The 15,560-nt window shown below is 43.4% G+C and overlaps 1 protein-coding gene across 3 annotated transcripts; it reads left to right on the top strand.

The window, feature by feature from the left end:
* On the top strand, nucleotides 1-14,625 carry LHX9 (LIM homeobox 9). 3 transcript variants are annotated; one of them, XM_062581427.1, is made up of 7 exons: nucleotides 1-229; nucleotides 1,144-1,212; nucleotides 1,308-1,426; nucleotides 3,123-3,325; nucleotides 4,288-4,643; nucleotides 9,914-10,116; nucleotides 11,329-11,586. In XM_062581427.1, the coding sequence occupies exons 1-7, from the start codon at nucleotides 1-3 to the stop codon at nucleotides 11,584-11,586; spliced, it is 1,437 nt and encodes a 478-aa protein (XP_062437411.1). The 3 variants fall into 3 exon arrangements, with proteins under 3 accessions (XP_062437411.1, XP_062437414.1, XP_062437412.1); XM_062581428.1 differs by lacking the exons at nucleotides 1-229; nucleotides 1,144-1,212 and adding an exon at nucleotides 6,947-6,952 and having other exon boundaries at nucleotides 1,310-1,426; XM_062581430.1 differs by lacking the exons at nucleotides 1-229; nucleotides 1,144-1,212; nucleotides 11,329-11,586 and adding an exon at nucleotides 14,569-14,625 and having other exon boundaries at nucleotides 1,253-1,426.
* Nucleotides 14,626-15,560: the final 935 nt, after the last annotated feature.

The raw sequence follows: 15,560 nt of genomic DNA, 5'->3' as shown, positions 1-15,560 counted from the left end.
ATGGAAGAGGTGACTCGAGGAGCCCCTGAGGATGTCTCTGGGATGCTTTGGAAAGGAAGCGGGGGCTGGGGTACTTCTTTCACTAGTCGCGCTCGGGTTTGGTGTGGAGCATCCCCCAGGGAACAAGGAGAGCAGGACTGCCGCCAGGAAGATCCTTCAGTAGGGATCGAGGTGTCAGGAAACAGCCGGCAGCTGTTCCATGGAAAGGCAAGAAAGAGTGGTGTGAAAAGTAAGTAGGAAAAAGGGAAAAGGAGGGGAGGGGCGAGGGAGAAGAGGGAGATTAGCCAGGAGGAATGCATCACCCAGTCCCCTGCACACAATGATGGCTCGCCGGCTGCAGCCGCGGAGCGGGCCGCGAGAGCAGGCAGCCCGCCGGGCTCCCGGTCGAGCCCCGCACGGCCCCGCCCCGCTCCGCTCTGCGCTCGGCCGCTGCAGGCAGCGCGGCGGGGGTTATTTCCCCGGGCGGCGGGGGGGTTACTGCCCCGGGACAGCGAAGCCGGGTGCCGGGGGCGCGGCGGAGAGCGGCCCGGCCGCCCCTCTTTTCGGCCGCCCCTTCTCGCAGCGCGCCCGCAGCGGGAGCGGAGGCGCCCGGCGCGCAGCGGCGCGCAGCCGGGCCCCGCTGCCGGCCGGCCCCGGGCCCCCCTGCCCCCGCCAGCCCCCGGAGTGCGCTTGGGGGAGGCAACAAACCCCACCCTAGGCACAGCCCCGACTGCAGTGTTTGTCACTGCCTGCCCATCACCAGGGGCTGAGAGGAGTCTGACAGGTCTTTGTTGTCTGAATAAAAATCAGTGGCAGCTCAAGGGAGAGAACTCCTCCTACTAAATTATCAAAAATGGGCTGGCTTTAGTCTCTTAACAAATTGGACAGAGCTCCGGAAAGCAGCAGTCCCAAATCCAACCTACAGGCACTGGGAACTTTAAAGCAACCAGGGACTGCTGAAAATAGCACTTCTTTTTGCTTTCTTTGTATTCAAAACTATATCCTTTCCTGGCCGATTCTGCTATCCCAGGTCCAAGTCTCTCCAGTCAGGAGCCCCAGCTCTCCAGAACAGTAACAGATCCTTTAGCTCGGTTTTATTATTTTATTTTTTAATTAATTATTATTACATTTTCTCCCCCTTGTTTGTTTTCTGCACATCTTCAGGAAGCCCTTGGTGCTTGTGCAAAGAGAAGCTCCTATTGCAACCTCTCTCCCTGTGCTTTGCGCCTCGGTGTAAACATTTTGGATGATCTAAAGACTCTGGGGTCTGTATATGGAAATAGTGGGGTGCAGAGCAGAAGAAAATACTTGTCCTTTCCGTCCCCCAGCCATGCTTTTCCACGGGATCTCCGGAGGCCATATCCAAGGAATCATGGAGGAGATGGAGAGGAGATCCAAGACTGAGTCCCGCCTGGCCAAAGGGGGACAGATGAACGGCCGGGAAACGGTAAGAGAGCAGCTGGCACCCTCTGAAAGGGAATCCCTGCAAATGTCGACCCGCACCGGGACAGACCCAAGCCCTGGGGAGAGAAAGACGCTGCTTCCCCCGCCCCTTCCCTGCAGCTCTCTAAGTTTAGAAACCCTCCTGAGGCTCGTTTCCAGCCTCCCCGTAGTGCTGGGTGCTGTGTTGCCCTTGCGAGGCTCAGCCATACGTGTCTCTAACAAATGTTGTTGCGTGTGCTCTCTGGAGTAACAGAAAAAAAAATTAATTTCTAACAGGGACGGGTTTTAAGTCACTACAGCGAAGCGGCCCTTGCTCGGATTGCTGTGATGGCTTTGCTCCGTCCGAGCAGGGCGCAGCTCGAGTTTCTGAACGGTACTTTACTTTTTGCACTCCTGGCACCTTCCAAGTCAAACCGCAAACCGCGACTGCTTACTTTTCCTAACCATTCTTGGTCCTAAGTGTGGGATTGATACAGAGAGGCATTGCCCTCTCTGAATGTTATGTCCATCGATTATTTTGCTTACTACTAACATCTCCTCTTTTCTTAGTAAACGGATCGAAGCCTTCTTAATTGTGATATGCGATGGTGGAGAAAGCGAGTGTCACGCCGTGTTCCGTGCAAAGCGAGAACTCCCTTTCTCCAACTTGTAGGGCTTCCGCTGCTCATGCACAAGGCTCTGCACACAAAGTAGCGGCCTGGGAAACTGCTTTAACGCGCTTATAGCGATAAAGAATCTTTCCCTCTTTCTCTAAATAAACTCTTGCTTTATTATATTACGATTTGCAGCGTAAATTTAACGCGCCTTTTCAATTGCCGCAAAAAACGGGCGAGGAACACAACTTCAGATTGGAAAATAAATGCGGAGTTGTGACTTTAAAACAGGGAGTTTTTCGGGATCCCCCCCCCGCCCCCGTTAGTCTATCAGCACTCGCTCGCCGAAGTCCGACGGCACAGCTTTTGTTTCCGCTCCTCCGCTGGCTCCCTTTGTCCCGAGCGGCACTCCTAACGGAGAGCAGATTAACGGGAACTTTCGGAAGTTTGTTGATGAAAAGACCCTAATCCTAGACGAAACCAGTCTGCGCCACCTTTCTGTCCTCGTCCCTGGCAAAGGTGGTGAGCTGATCACCATTTTTTACACCACCCACCTGTCTCCTGTTTTATTTCTTATGTTTTAAACGGCCTATTTTTCTAGGGACGTGGTTCTGACTGGTTTAAATGTGGGTGAAAATTTACCAGGATAGCGATGTAAGCGTGAACCCTCCGCTACAAACTTCTGGCGCAGCGAAACGATGTTTTCTTGCTTGTAAAATGCCCTTCTTGTGGAGTACTCAAGATTAAAATGTAAAAGAAACGGGGAAGATACAGACTTTAACTTCAGGAACTCGGAAAAGAGCCAGGTCTCCTTTCCCTACTGAGGCCTAATCTTTTGTCTTTATATATTGAAATAACATTAGATTGTTAGGAGAGGTTTAACGGGATAAACACGAAAGTTAAATCCTGGCAACTACTTTCCCAGTGGGGACGGTCCCCATTCGCTCTCAATATCCCCTCTTCCCCCGGGCAGACAGCTTGGTCCCAGAGAGAGGTTTCTCTGTACCAGCCTCTTCCTTCCCGGGCCCTGCGCAGAAGCCTCCGGCCCCGCGCTGCCTGCTTGTCCCCCTCCCTTTCTCATCCCCTTGTGGTGTGGTTGTTTTGCAGAACATGCCCCCCATGAGCCCCGAGAAGCCTGCGTTGTGTGCTGGTTGTGGAGGGAAGATCTCAGACAGATATTACCTGCTGGCTGTTGACAAACAATGGCACCTCAGGTGTCTTAAGTGCTGTGAATGTAAACTGGCTTTGGAGTCAGAACTCACCTGCTTTGCCAAGGACGGCAGTATTTACTGCAAGGAGGATTACTACAGGTACAGCAATCAGCCCCTGTGGGTTCAAAAGCACATTCTCTCTCAACGCATTACGAACCCAAACGCTCTTCTCCACACGGGCTTTCAAAGGTAGCTTTTCGCAGTCAGCGACTCCTTAATTGTATAAACGAGTCCCCTTTGAAAAGTCTCGCACGCGTAAAATACTGAACGAATCGCCAAGGGACACACCGATTAAGCATGTGCGACGGTACACAAACAAACCAAGGAGAAGTATCCCGGTCTCCTACTGCTCTGTGGTATCTTTCCATAAATACCAGCGTAAGAGCCAACAAAAGTTTTCCTCTTTTCTTGCTTGCTTATTTTTCGGTGCGTCCCAAGAGCCGGGGAGCTCGCCCTCCGGCCCCGGCCGGGGCTCCGCGCTGATAAGGAGCAGTCGCCGAGTGTCACGCCTTCGAAAGGCGGTAAACAACAGCAGAGCTTGCTCTCGCTGGTGCGCCAGACCGCGCAGGAGCCCCCCATTTTCTGCTAAGCCGCATGGCATGCCCCCTAGCCTCCGACTGATTTTTGATGGCGGGCCCTGACGGGCTGCCAGGCGGGCCGGTTCCCTGGAGTGAGCCCTATTTATGCGCACGTTTCTGCTTTTCCGGGATTCAGTTCCCTGCCTCATCCGCGATCTCTCTGGTTTTGAAACGACTGAAAGGAAAGCGGAGACAGATTTTCTCCCGGTTCTCCTTTCTTTATGGGCACTAGCACCGCGAGAGCTTTTGCACAACAAAAGTTCTAAGCGAATAAATCAGCTTCGTGAGAAAATGGAGACGGCTGCTGCAGTGCCCCAGCTGCTGCTCGGCGGAGTCCCGACACGAGGCGGCTGCAATCCCGAGCGGGGCCGCTGCCGGCACCCAAGGACGCCCTGGCGAGGGGCCGGGAGGAGGGTGGGCAGCACTGGGGGCAGGCTCTTCCTTTACCTTTCTAGTTGATGCCGACTTTTCTGTTTCCTTCAGAAGGTTCTCCGTGCAGAGATGTGCCCGCTGCCACCTTGGGATCTCAGCCTCTGAAATGGTCATGAGAGCCAGGGAGTCGGTTTATCACCTGAGCTGCTTCACCTGCACCACTTGCAACAAGACTCTGACCACAGGCGATCACTTTGGCATGAAGGACAACCTGGTTTACTGCAGGGCCCACTTCGAGGCCCTTTTGCAAGGAGAATATCCCCCTCAGCTGAGCTACACCGAGCTGGCTGCCAAGAGCGGAGGGCTGGCCCTGCCTTACTTCAACGGCACTGGCACAGTGCAGAAGGGGAGGCCCAGGAAACGAAAGAGCCCTGCCTTAGGAGTGGACATCGTCAACTACAACTCAGGTGGGAAACACACTGCACCTCCCGCTCCTCGGGAGAGAGCCTTCTCAGGCTTCCCCTTGGCTAGGCAGCGCGAGAGTAATTCAGCCAGGCCCAATCTTGCTTAACCATTGGAAAATCAAACAAACAGCCCTCTGAGGGTTGGAGCGTTTGCAGGAAAGCTAACAGCAGCCCTCCTCAAAGGCTGTCTTCGCCTATTAATGTCAAACACCCAAACTTAGCCACTTCCCAGGGTAAAGACAATCTCCCCCTCAAAACCGCAGCTCTCTATAGGAACCTCAGAGATAGCTTTCATTATTTGTATTTTATTAATGAAAAACACTTCACCATTCAGACCTCAAATTAAAAGTACCTAAACGGATCAGCAGAAAATAAATCTAGGGGAAAAAATACACTATATAACTCCTAAAGAGCCAGTGGAGTATGTAAGTAAGTCAACATAGATATCCAGTTCATAGTACTTAATTATTCATACTAAATAATCCTGTTTTACTGGCACACAAACAATCACAATGAACCAGAAAGCCAACAAATACATATTGTTCCCTATATTCGAGCCCTAACAAATGAAATTAGCAGGAAAGGTTTCTATTCTCCTAGCAGTAAGAAATGGAGTAAGTGTTGCCCTGTATTAAATTTCTGTGTCCACTCACCTAAGTTCTCAAATTGTGTCTATACACAGTATGTTATGGGCTGGAGGCAAAGACCTGCATGTACGACCAAGCAGTTTAAATGGGGTTGAAACAGACTAAAGACAGAAAGTAGTAAGGGTAAATCTGAATGATAAAGCTACCGATTCGAAAAACGATTCTAGGGGAAGTTAAGGTCTGCCTGTAATTTCACGCGTGGGCAGCGTGCGCAAGGAAAGCGGTGTACGGGCAGACGGGTGCTCTCCGCTGCGCTGCGGCGGCGCCGCTCGCCCCGCCGAGGAGCCGGCGGCGGGGCAGAGCCTCCCCGCTCCCCACCGCACACCGCTGAAAGTGCACCAGGCGCGGCCTCGAGCTTCCTCCGCTCCATCTGCCTTCAGCTCGCGGCCACTGAGATTCATAAGCAATCCTCCCCCTCGCCCCGAAAAACTTCATCCCTCCCCCGGCACCTCCTTTGGGACTGTTTTTGAAACGGGCTTTAGTTGGGAACTGGGGAGCTGTGCAAGGCTATTTCATCTCCTCTGATGCGTAGACCTTGGAGCCAGGGTAATCAGTGCGCTAATTGTTGTGTGTTAATTGAAGATGACATTGGAATCCCTGGCTACGGAGCGGTTCCCAATCAATCCTGAAAGCTGTTAAAGAAAAGGGAACCTGTAGCACAGCCAGTTCATTCAGCCCCTAGACTCTAATCGTGGATTTCCTATTTGCTTGCTTTTTGCTGTATGTTATTTCTGATTCGCACATAGTCACCTAAACAGCCTAGATCCCTAGACAGAAATGTGTACTTTTAGGGACAATTCATCGCTAGAATTAGGATCAGAAATTAAGAGACAGATGAAAAGCTGTAGATACGATAAAATACCCCTGAAGCTTCAGGTCAGGACTCGAGTGATGCATTATTTTGGAACATCGTCATAGTTTCCGTCTGTTAGTCTAAAAAGTCTCCTTCTGTATAACAAGGAAGGGGGTATAAACCGTTTCACCAACCCCAAATGAGATTAGAAAGCACTACCCATTATAAAAATGTAGTTTCCTTCAATGAGATCTCACAGATTTCTCGGGGGAACGGAGGAAGAAAAAAAAATAAAGCCGCTCTAATCTGCTGCATTCGACTCAATCTAGACAGCTGAGAAATTGGATCGGATAAGACTTTTTTTTTTTTTTTTTTTTTTTTTTTTTTTTAATACACATTATCTAGCAACGTCCAACGTTGACACATGGTCTCGAGAAAATACACTTTACAGCCAAACTGTGAACCCGGTGCAAACGATTTCAGCCCATAGGCCAACTAAGCTCCAGTTCCAAGGGAAGGAAAATCAGCCTCTGACAGTTATGAAATCACTTGCAGGAGATATAATTGCTTCTCGAAAAAACAAAACAAAAACAAAACCTCCAAACTCCCAAACCTCCGCACAATTGGCAGCCACTTTTCTATACGCATTTTTCGTACTTCGCCCTCTGATTCAGTAGCTGCTCTTGCACGTACTCATTTCCAAAGGGCAAGCGACCCACAGAAACATAAATGCTCGATGCACGACTGCTATCTTCCCCGGAGAGGCGGACGCGTGCGCACCCCTGGCCCGCGCGGCGGCCAGCCTGCGGCGACCGGAGCGGGCCGCGCCGCTTCCGCGGCAGCGCTGTGCGCCGCGCCGCCGGGAGCTCTGAGCGGCCCGCGCCCGCGGCGGCCCCCGCGCTGCCCCGCTGCGCCGCGGCCGAGGCGCAGGCCGTGCAGCGGCGTGGGCTGCAGAGCGCCCCGGGCTCTCCGCCCCGGGGCCCGCGGCGCGAGCAGCCGGCGGGACGGCGCAAAGCCCGACGCGCGCAGCCCGGGCGCACTCGGTAACCTGATGGGCTACATCGGAAGTTTACGCTTATCCCTTCCTGCTCAACGACAGTCACAAATTCCCCTTGCCCTGTACATCAAACAGGTATTCTACTCATTCCTACCATGGGTTGTCCGTATTGTTACACTAAGCCTTTATTAAAAAAAATAAAAACAGACTTTAAAGAATGAAAGAGCGCTCTCACTCAGTTAGCTAACAACTTGACCAAGCTGTGCAGAAAAACGCGTATTCTTCAGCGATCCCACAGTATCTGGCTCAGATTTGCGTGGGTTCATTTTGTTTCAGGGGAGCTGAGTGCAGGGCCAGAAGGGAAAATCAGATTTTGTTGCCGGCTCTGCAATAAGATTTCTATTTTGTCTTTTGTTTAGTAGTTTAATTTCTGTTTCTCAGCTCCTCAGTTATAAAATGGAAACACAACAATAAATAACTCAAAGTGTTATGAAGTAAAAACCATTCATACTTGTGAACTGCCTGGAATTAATGTGAAAAATGGAAGAAACTATTCAAAAGTACTTAAAATATTCAAAGCTTTCTCTATATTACCTCTTATATCATAGAATCAATATGTATTTTGAGGTAAGCTGTGTTGACTTACAGCCCACAGGATATAGAAATGAGATGGCGAAGAAGATTTCCCTAGGAAAATATTTTACCCAGCTGTTACTCAAAGAACTGTTTATTTCATTATATATGTGTGTGTGTAAAACTATGAAGAGTTCACTTGAAGAGTTCTTGGCAATAAAAGCCAAACTGTTCTAGCTCTTTCCAAAGCAAAATAAAACAAACAATCCCCCTAATCCTGTTGTAAAGAAATGAGCAAGAATCTCTTGTTCATTTTTCTTTTTTTTTTCCTTCCCCTTAGCTCTCCAGGCAATAGTGTAGAATTGTGCACTAATCTGTGGTAAAAGTACATAATGCTGTTTCACTCATGTAAAACAGATTGGTCTAAATCATTATATAAATTAGGATTGTCTAAGGATGTTTTGAGCTCTGTTGCCACTTTCTCTTGAAAATATAAGCCAAAATAAAGTAGAAAACAGACAAGAAAGTAGATCGGAGAAACGAAGTCCACAAGCAGGCCAGAGGAGTTAGGATTGCTGCTGTGGAACTGGCACGTTTGAAGGAAAAACAAAACAAACAAACAGCTTGCAACTGTCTGAAGTAATATCTGAGGACTAAATTTCAGTGCTATGATTTCTGTCAGCTTGCAAGTTACTGCCTACATAGTTTGACTGAAGGCAGTATGATTGTTTGTGAAAATAAGTAGTAAATACAATCCAAATCTGGTCTGAAATTGTTTTCAAGGCAACTTCCAACTCCTGGTATTTTCAGAGGTGTCAGCTTACTTTGTTTGAAAGTGTAGATATACTTCTTACCAAGCCGAGAAGCAATCCTAATATAATTAAATATTCACTTGATTTTCTGTCAAAGTGTCCTACAGCATCTGTTCATGTTGACTTGTCTTAACATTCAAAAGAGAAAACACCCTCAAGAAGCTTTTTATTTTCTTCCAAATTCAAGTAGTCTCGCCTCTGCTTTTAGTACTGTCAATATCAGTACTTCTGGATTGTGTACTTTCTCTCTTTTCCCGTTCCTTTTTTTTTCTTTTTTTTGGTGAGAAATTGGAAAATGGGGATCAGCTAGGCCTAGTAAATAAATCCCCAACAACTGGAAAGCAGTTCAAAAACTCAGATGAACAATTAATGAAGCTTGGACTAGTTCATATACATTCTGAAACATTTTTTAATTAGCTGTTCTTTAGTTAATATTCCGTTATGATGACATCATCAATTTTCCTCTGTGTGATTGAACGTCATTATAGAACACGATACTGAAAATAACCTGATTGTTTTTAAAGACAAAAAGAAAATACAGATGAGATTCTTAACTTTTTTTGCTGATATTGTAATTCCTGTCCACAGTGCAAAGTAATGATGCCACAGTCCCCAAGACAGCTGCAACTCTAGTGTACAGTTCACACCCATAAAGATGTACTCTGAAACAAGCCTATCTTTCACAGACTCTTTGAAAATCCTCAACCAGGGAAACTCTTTTAAAGTTTCTGAACCACCATTTGGCTGCTTATAAAATGTCTTTGGTCAGTACCAGCTAAGAGCTACAGCTCATTGGCATTGAGATTGCAGGTACTGAATTGAGACACTCTTGATGCAAGTGCTTTCTAGAGATGTTTTACAGAGGAAGGTCTTTGAGCAGTTTGTATAAACTCCCAGGCAGAGTCTAAATGCATTTATTTTATCATCAAAAAAAGTCTAGATTTTATGCTTTCCTGATCAGCTGTCAAAACAAACCTTCCTGCTGTACATCCTTTTTTTATAGGTACTTGTGATTTGGGGGAAAACTCTGGAACATTCAAAATGCTGGTTTGACCTTTATTCTTCTCTCAAGCTAAGAGTGTTTCAATGAGTGAGATTTCAAAATCTGAATGAGATTTCAAATGACTCCTTGAATGCTCAAAGCAAAACCATCACCACAGGGAGAAGACTTGTTTGAAAATAAATGCCGAAGGAGAGATAACTTTCTAAGCCTGCCCTTAGTAGGTATGGGCCTGGGGACATAACATGCTTTAAGAATAGGAAAAGGTCATCTTCTGAATCTTTTTTGTCTCATTTAATTATCACATCTGTACTTATCATTGCACCATCTTAGCCCTTGCTTGCTTCTTTCCTTCCTTCCAAACAGCATGTGGCTCAGGAATTTTGCTGATTTATTTTTCCTACATGATGCACGGTCACTAACTCCTTGTTGTGTTTTGTTGATTGAACAGGTTGTAATGAGAATGAGGCAGATCACCTGGACAGAGATCAGCAGCCTTATCCCCCATCCCAGAAGACCAAGCGCATGCGCACTTCCTTCAAACACCACCAGCTTCGTACTATGAAGTCCTACTTTGCTATCAACCACAATCCAGATGCCAAGGACCTCAAGCAGCTTGCCCAGAAAACAGGCCTGACCAAGAGAGTTCTGCAGGTAAGAAGCCACCATCACAGGCTTGTCAGAATTTTCCCCTACCCCTGTCAGTCAATAGTATTTCCCTTTTGTGTAACAACAGCGGTATATAGAGATATACTTTTGCTAGATGTGTCCCTAGTGGGTGTGCAGAGGGGTATGGTATTACATGGAAGGAATACCAAATGTATGCCTTACCACCCAAAGGCAGCCAAATACCAAAATGTGGTTTGTAATTAGTCACATCATTGATACAAAGAAATGCTCTCCAGAGGCTACTAACCCAGTAGATACCACAATGCACCCTGGGATCTGCAGTCTCTTTGTGGTGATCTCTCTACCAAGGGCAGAGGTAGCAAGTCTGCTCCATTAGATACACACGTGGTGCCTTTGGGCTCCCACGAAGTTGTTAATGTGGCCCCTCAGTGAGCAGATCCACCAATATATAGAAGTTTTGGCTGTTTTGATCCTCAAGAACCAGCCTGCTCCCTTTCTCAATGCCTGGTAGACTGTTATCATTAAGGGCCTCCACAGTAAAACGTCCCTTCCCTGGGAAAGATAGCCCAGTAAATCACTTAAAAAAATCCCTATATGGTGTGTACTAGTTCACTGAAGCTACAGTGAGGCATGCGTTATACTCAGAGTGCAAAAGAATGGCAGCGATCCAGGTAGAAGGAGAATCTATTAGCAGCAATTGCTTAACATGTTCCATGTCACCTAAAACATTTTCAGTGAGCCTTATCAAATAGAAAGACTAGGTGTCCCATCTCAGCAATTATATGATAGGGATGGTATAGTTATCTCTTCTTCTTCCGTCTTTTAAAGTGATCAAGACAAATTTTCAGCCCCAGCAAAAATCTGCTCACTCACCCTTTGCCTCACCATTTACCATAATTTTTGAGCTACAAAACCCCCAAATTTACCCAACCCACTTGGCCATGGGACAGGTTTGTTTCCTTCGATGAGTGAGTGAGCAGATTTTGTCCAAGTTGCTCTACGAAGTCTGCACATTGGGCTGCAATGTTGCAGCGAGCACCCGTGATGGTGGGCCTTGTGTACAGTGGCCTTTGTATGACAGAATCGAGGCAAACAGTAGCAAATGAAGCTGTAGAGTGATCTAGGTGACTTGCCAAACAAAAACAAACACCAAAAAATTACATAGAAGCAAGAATAAAGACAAAAAAAGCAAGCAAACAAACATCGGTAAAGAAATCAATTGGGATTGGTTTGCAGGTTTGGTTTCAAAACGCAAGAGCCAAATTCAGAAGGAACCTTTTGCGGCAGGAGAATGGGGGTGTCGATAAAGCTGATGGCACATCACTTCCGGCACCACCCTCAGCAGACAGCGGCGCTCTCACTCCACCCGGCACTGCGACCACTTTAACAGACCTGACCAATCCCACTATCACTGTAGTGACATCAGTGACCTCTAACTTGGACAGCCACGAATCCGGGAGCCCCTCACAAACTACCTTAACGAACCTTTTCTAACATTTGATTTTTTTTTATTCTTCTTCTTCTTCTTTATTATTATTATTATTATTTTCAAGCCTTTTTTTTAAAAAAAGAAACAAACCCACAAAATATTTGGGAAAATAAACAGCTTGATGTGTAGCATCTGCAGCCACTTGGCAAATGAGTTTGAAGTAATATGTCGCTATAATAAATGGACATTTATTGTTGATAAATTGTATTCACATTTTTTTAATTCATCAGATAACTGAAGAGAAGTTAACGAATCATTCTAATAAGTGCCTCTTAAAATTGTATGTTACTTATTTCCAGAATCTTGAAAAAAAAAAAAAAGGAATTCTACCACTGAAAGACAGAAATCTCTTTTCTCATTCTGATAACCAGATAAAATTCACTTTAATTAAAGTCAAAATAATGCTGCTTCAGGATTGTATGCTCACTTATGGCATTTAAGAACCCTAACTTTCATTTTATTTTTATAATGCATCTTAAAGTTTTTTTAAAAAAGGAAATATAAAACGAATTGCATTAATAATTGAAATAACTGAAACTGGTGCAAACACCAGTGCCTTTTTTTATAATGTATTAGTCCCAAGCCTGACCCTTCTTGGGCCCTGGAAACTGTCACTGGGCTAGATAAATGTTCCTCCGCCAGTTGCTCACCTAGCTGGAATGTCCTCGGACACCACTGAAAACTGTGCCTGGATGGAGGGCTTGGAGAGGGATCCCGTGGGAGTGGTGCGCGGGTAAGGACTAGAGGATCAGGCTGTTGGTCTGTGAATTCGCCTGTTGTACATTAAGGAGGCAAGATCTGGAAAACATCCTCTCAAATGAGCTTAATCCTACAAGGATATAATGAAAATAATAACAACTGAAAAACTACTCAAGTGGGGAGTCCCATTGATTTAAAATCTTGCATAGAGAAGGTTTTTAATTTTTATCTGTCAAACAACACTGATTTGGAATTTTAAAAAAACAAGCGAGTTCCCTAAATGGCCCCGATGCTGTGCCATTCAAGCAAAAAGAAAGCTGACCACCTACTTTAGTGAGCACAAAAAATGATTTCTAAGAACATACATGCATGTGAATTGTTAAAACGAGTTTTTGATGAATCAAACTTTTTTCAGGGAAGATGGAAATAAGCAAAATATGATTTATTAAGATGTTTAAGGAAAATGGTTTTAGTACAATTTATTCATTACTATTTTCACTTTACTTTAGATGTTTTCCTGAGATTGTATCAGATACTTCATTTAATACATGAATTAAAAACTTTAGTTCATTAATATTTCTAATACATACTTTAGCTTTTTTAACTTTGTATAAAATAAAAAAGTGTTAGTAAAAAATTCTTGCAAAATTGGGAATTGGCGGTTATTAATTTTAAAGCAGATAAACTCAGAAGCCTTGTGGCTGCTGATCTGAATACATTTCTTAGTTTACAGTAATGACCTTTCTTTTTTTATTTTTATTTAAGCTAAAAGTCTGAATGGTCTGGGCAGTGGTGAATGTTCATTTGTATCCTTTTATTGTAGTTAAACACCAATTAGATTGTGGAGAGTCTCAGAAACAAAAACAAACAAAAACCAGTCAAGATCTATGTCTTGCTTTTAGTGGATTGTTAAGAATAACTTTGCACATATACCCCACTTTTTAGACACCATCAAATCTCTTCTTTGGTGGTCAAAGTGGCTATTTAATATATTTTAAAGGTGTCCTTTCTGGCTGTATAAATGTGTGGTTACATATTGACAGTTCACTGCCCACATTAAAGTGCATTATTGTAATTTTTGCTCAGGGTTTTTAGAAAATTAGCACAGAAAAGTAGCTTATTTTTTAAAAAAAAAGATGATGGGAGAGATGTTAACACTGTAATAGAAGAAAGGTGTGTTTGCCATTATATATTTAGCAAGTATGGTTATCATCTTCTACGGATATTAAATCTTGACTTTTCCTATTTCTATTACCTTATGGGCATTTACCACTAACCAGACCAAACAACCTTGGTAAAGCTGAGATCTTTATTAATACACTTCTACAGGTAAAAATATTGATACTTATAAATTTTGTTCTTTGACAGAACAATATATGGTACTAGAGATCTACTTTATTAAGTAGACTAATTAAAACTCAGTTCTACTATGTGCCTTATGATATACCTTGGGAGTAAGTTTGTGAAAAATCAGGATATATGTGTTGTTTGTTAAATTAACTGTTTTAAGCCCTTTTGACACCTCACTAGTTTTGTACTGTTTTACCTCTTATTTCTGAAACTCTTTTTATGGTGTATCCTGTTAGAGGGGACAAACATGTCATAGAAAGCAGTTGTGCACTCTTTCAGATATAGTTGATAAATCCAATAATCTTATATATTGAGCTTCGTGTTTATAGTACAGTAAGTGGTCTAGCAAAATTGTCCATGTTTCTTTGTTTATTGATAAATGCATTGTATAGAAACTATTTCCCCTAAATATTTATGGACCAAACAATTGTGATATATCCTATTAAATTTGTGTGAATAAACCATTTTGAATCTAAGGAGTTTTATTTCCCATCAGTTTTTCTTCTTATTATTTTTAATTTAAAGTCCTCATGTACCAGTGTGTCTCTTTGCATTTACAGTATCTGTGAACAACTGGTATTAAACACGGAAACACAGCCTTATAAATATTTTAAAATACGGTTTCTTCTTAGGTTTTCAGTTTCTTCATATTAAATGTATATGCTACTGCTGGTGCAATTTAGATTTTAGTCTTTTTAATCCCTTTTTTTGCACATGCAAAGTAATGCCCCACTGATTTGATATTGAAATCCTGTCTTAGACTTCAAAAACTCCCAGAAAACTAGCAGTTAAAGTAATTGCATGACAAATATAACCTAAATAATGATGAAATGAATCAAGATTTAATGCTAGGTATATTGAACACAAAATAGAATTGCAGACCCCTAAAAGCCAGGTTGCTCTGTAGTTTAATAAATTGTCACTATGATTTCTTTCAGGGAGAACAAATCATGGGGCATTACAGCCAAACATCCCGACGTTTGAAAATTCCCTAAAGTATTAAAAGAAGGGGAAAAGTTTGATCGGAAATCCACTGCAGTGAAGACAAAGACAATATTAGGTTATGATAATCATACATTTAAAAATCTATCAAGCCAAAAAATAAAAATAAAAGACTTGATGTCATTTCCTGAATGTTAACCAAACATATGTTATTTTATGGTGTCTAATTAACAGAACTGAAGGCTTCAACAAATTGTGTGATATTAAAAACAAATTTAGAGAAACTATGTATAAAACCAGAGCAACCTGGCAGCAATTTACCCAGCCCATATTCGAAGAAAACTTTTCTTTATAAAAATCACATTTGTCAAGCACAAGTACTTGTAAAATAAAATCCAAGTGCATCCATTCCACTTGCTTGCTAATGTGTATTAGTCTTATCTGTTAAATGGATTTTTGTAAATTCAACAAGAACTTTTCACTCATTCAAGATCATAGGAATCAAAACCCAGTAATTTTAGTACTATTGTTTCTGACTTATATTTTTTTCAAAAATGAGACAAATCTGCATGCACTTTTCCATCTGTCACATATAGTGTACATTTCTGTATGATGAATTTCTCTTTGATGTTTCTTGTACAATAGCTTTCATTAATAAACATTTTATTTGATGCAAACATAGTTAACTTCATGTAAAAACACAGCTAATTGTTAAAATTAATTTAAACTTTCATTTTAAAAAAAAAGCAGTAAGTGTAGTTCGGATACATTACATATAGAAACTCAAAAGAAGGAGGTAGCAATATTATTGCACAGTGTAAAACTATTTCCTTTGGTGTCTACTTCTTCATTTTTTAACTTGTATAAAACTGACAAAAAAATTCCCATCAGCATTAACAATAAAACAACTCCCAAATTCTTCATCAAAATAAGTAAACATAAGCAGTAAGATATGTAACATCATAAATTACTTGTAGAATACTAGGAT

This window comes from Rhea pennata, chromosome 8, assembly GCF_028389875.1.
Source record: "Rhea pennata isolate bPtePen1 chromosome 8, bPtePen1.pri, whole genome shotgun sequence".
Lineage (NCBI taxonomy): Eukaryota > Metazoa > Chordata > Aves > Rheiformes > Rheidae > Rhea > Rhea pennata.
Note: the sequence above shows the minus strand (reverse complement) of the source record. Positions and strands in the feature narration are given on the sequence as shown.

Coding starts and splice junctions, on each gene's coding strand:
- LHX9 (XM_062581427.1), top strand. CDS start 1: ATGGAAGAGGTGACTCGAGGAGCCCCTGAGGATGTCTCTGGGATGCTT. Junction 230..1,143: donor AAGAAAGAGTGGTGTGAAAA/GTAAGTAGGAAA, acceptor GCACATCTTCAG/GAAGCCCTTGGTGCTTGTGC. Junction 1,213..1,307: donor CCTGTGCTTTGCGCCTCGGT/GTAAACATTTTG, acceptor TCCGTCCCCCAG/CCATGCTTTTCCACGGGATC.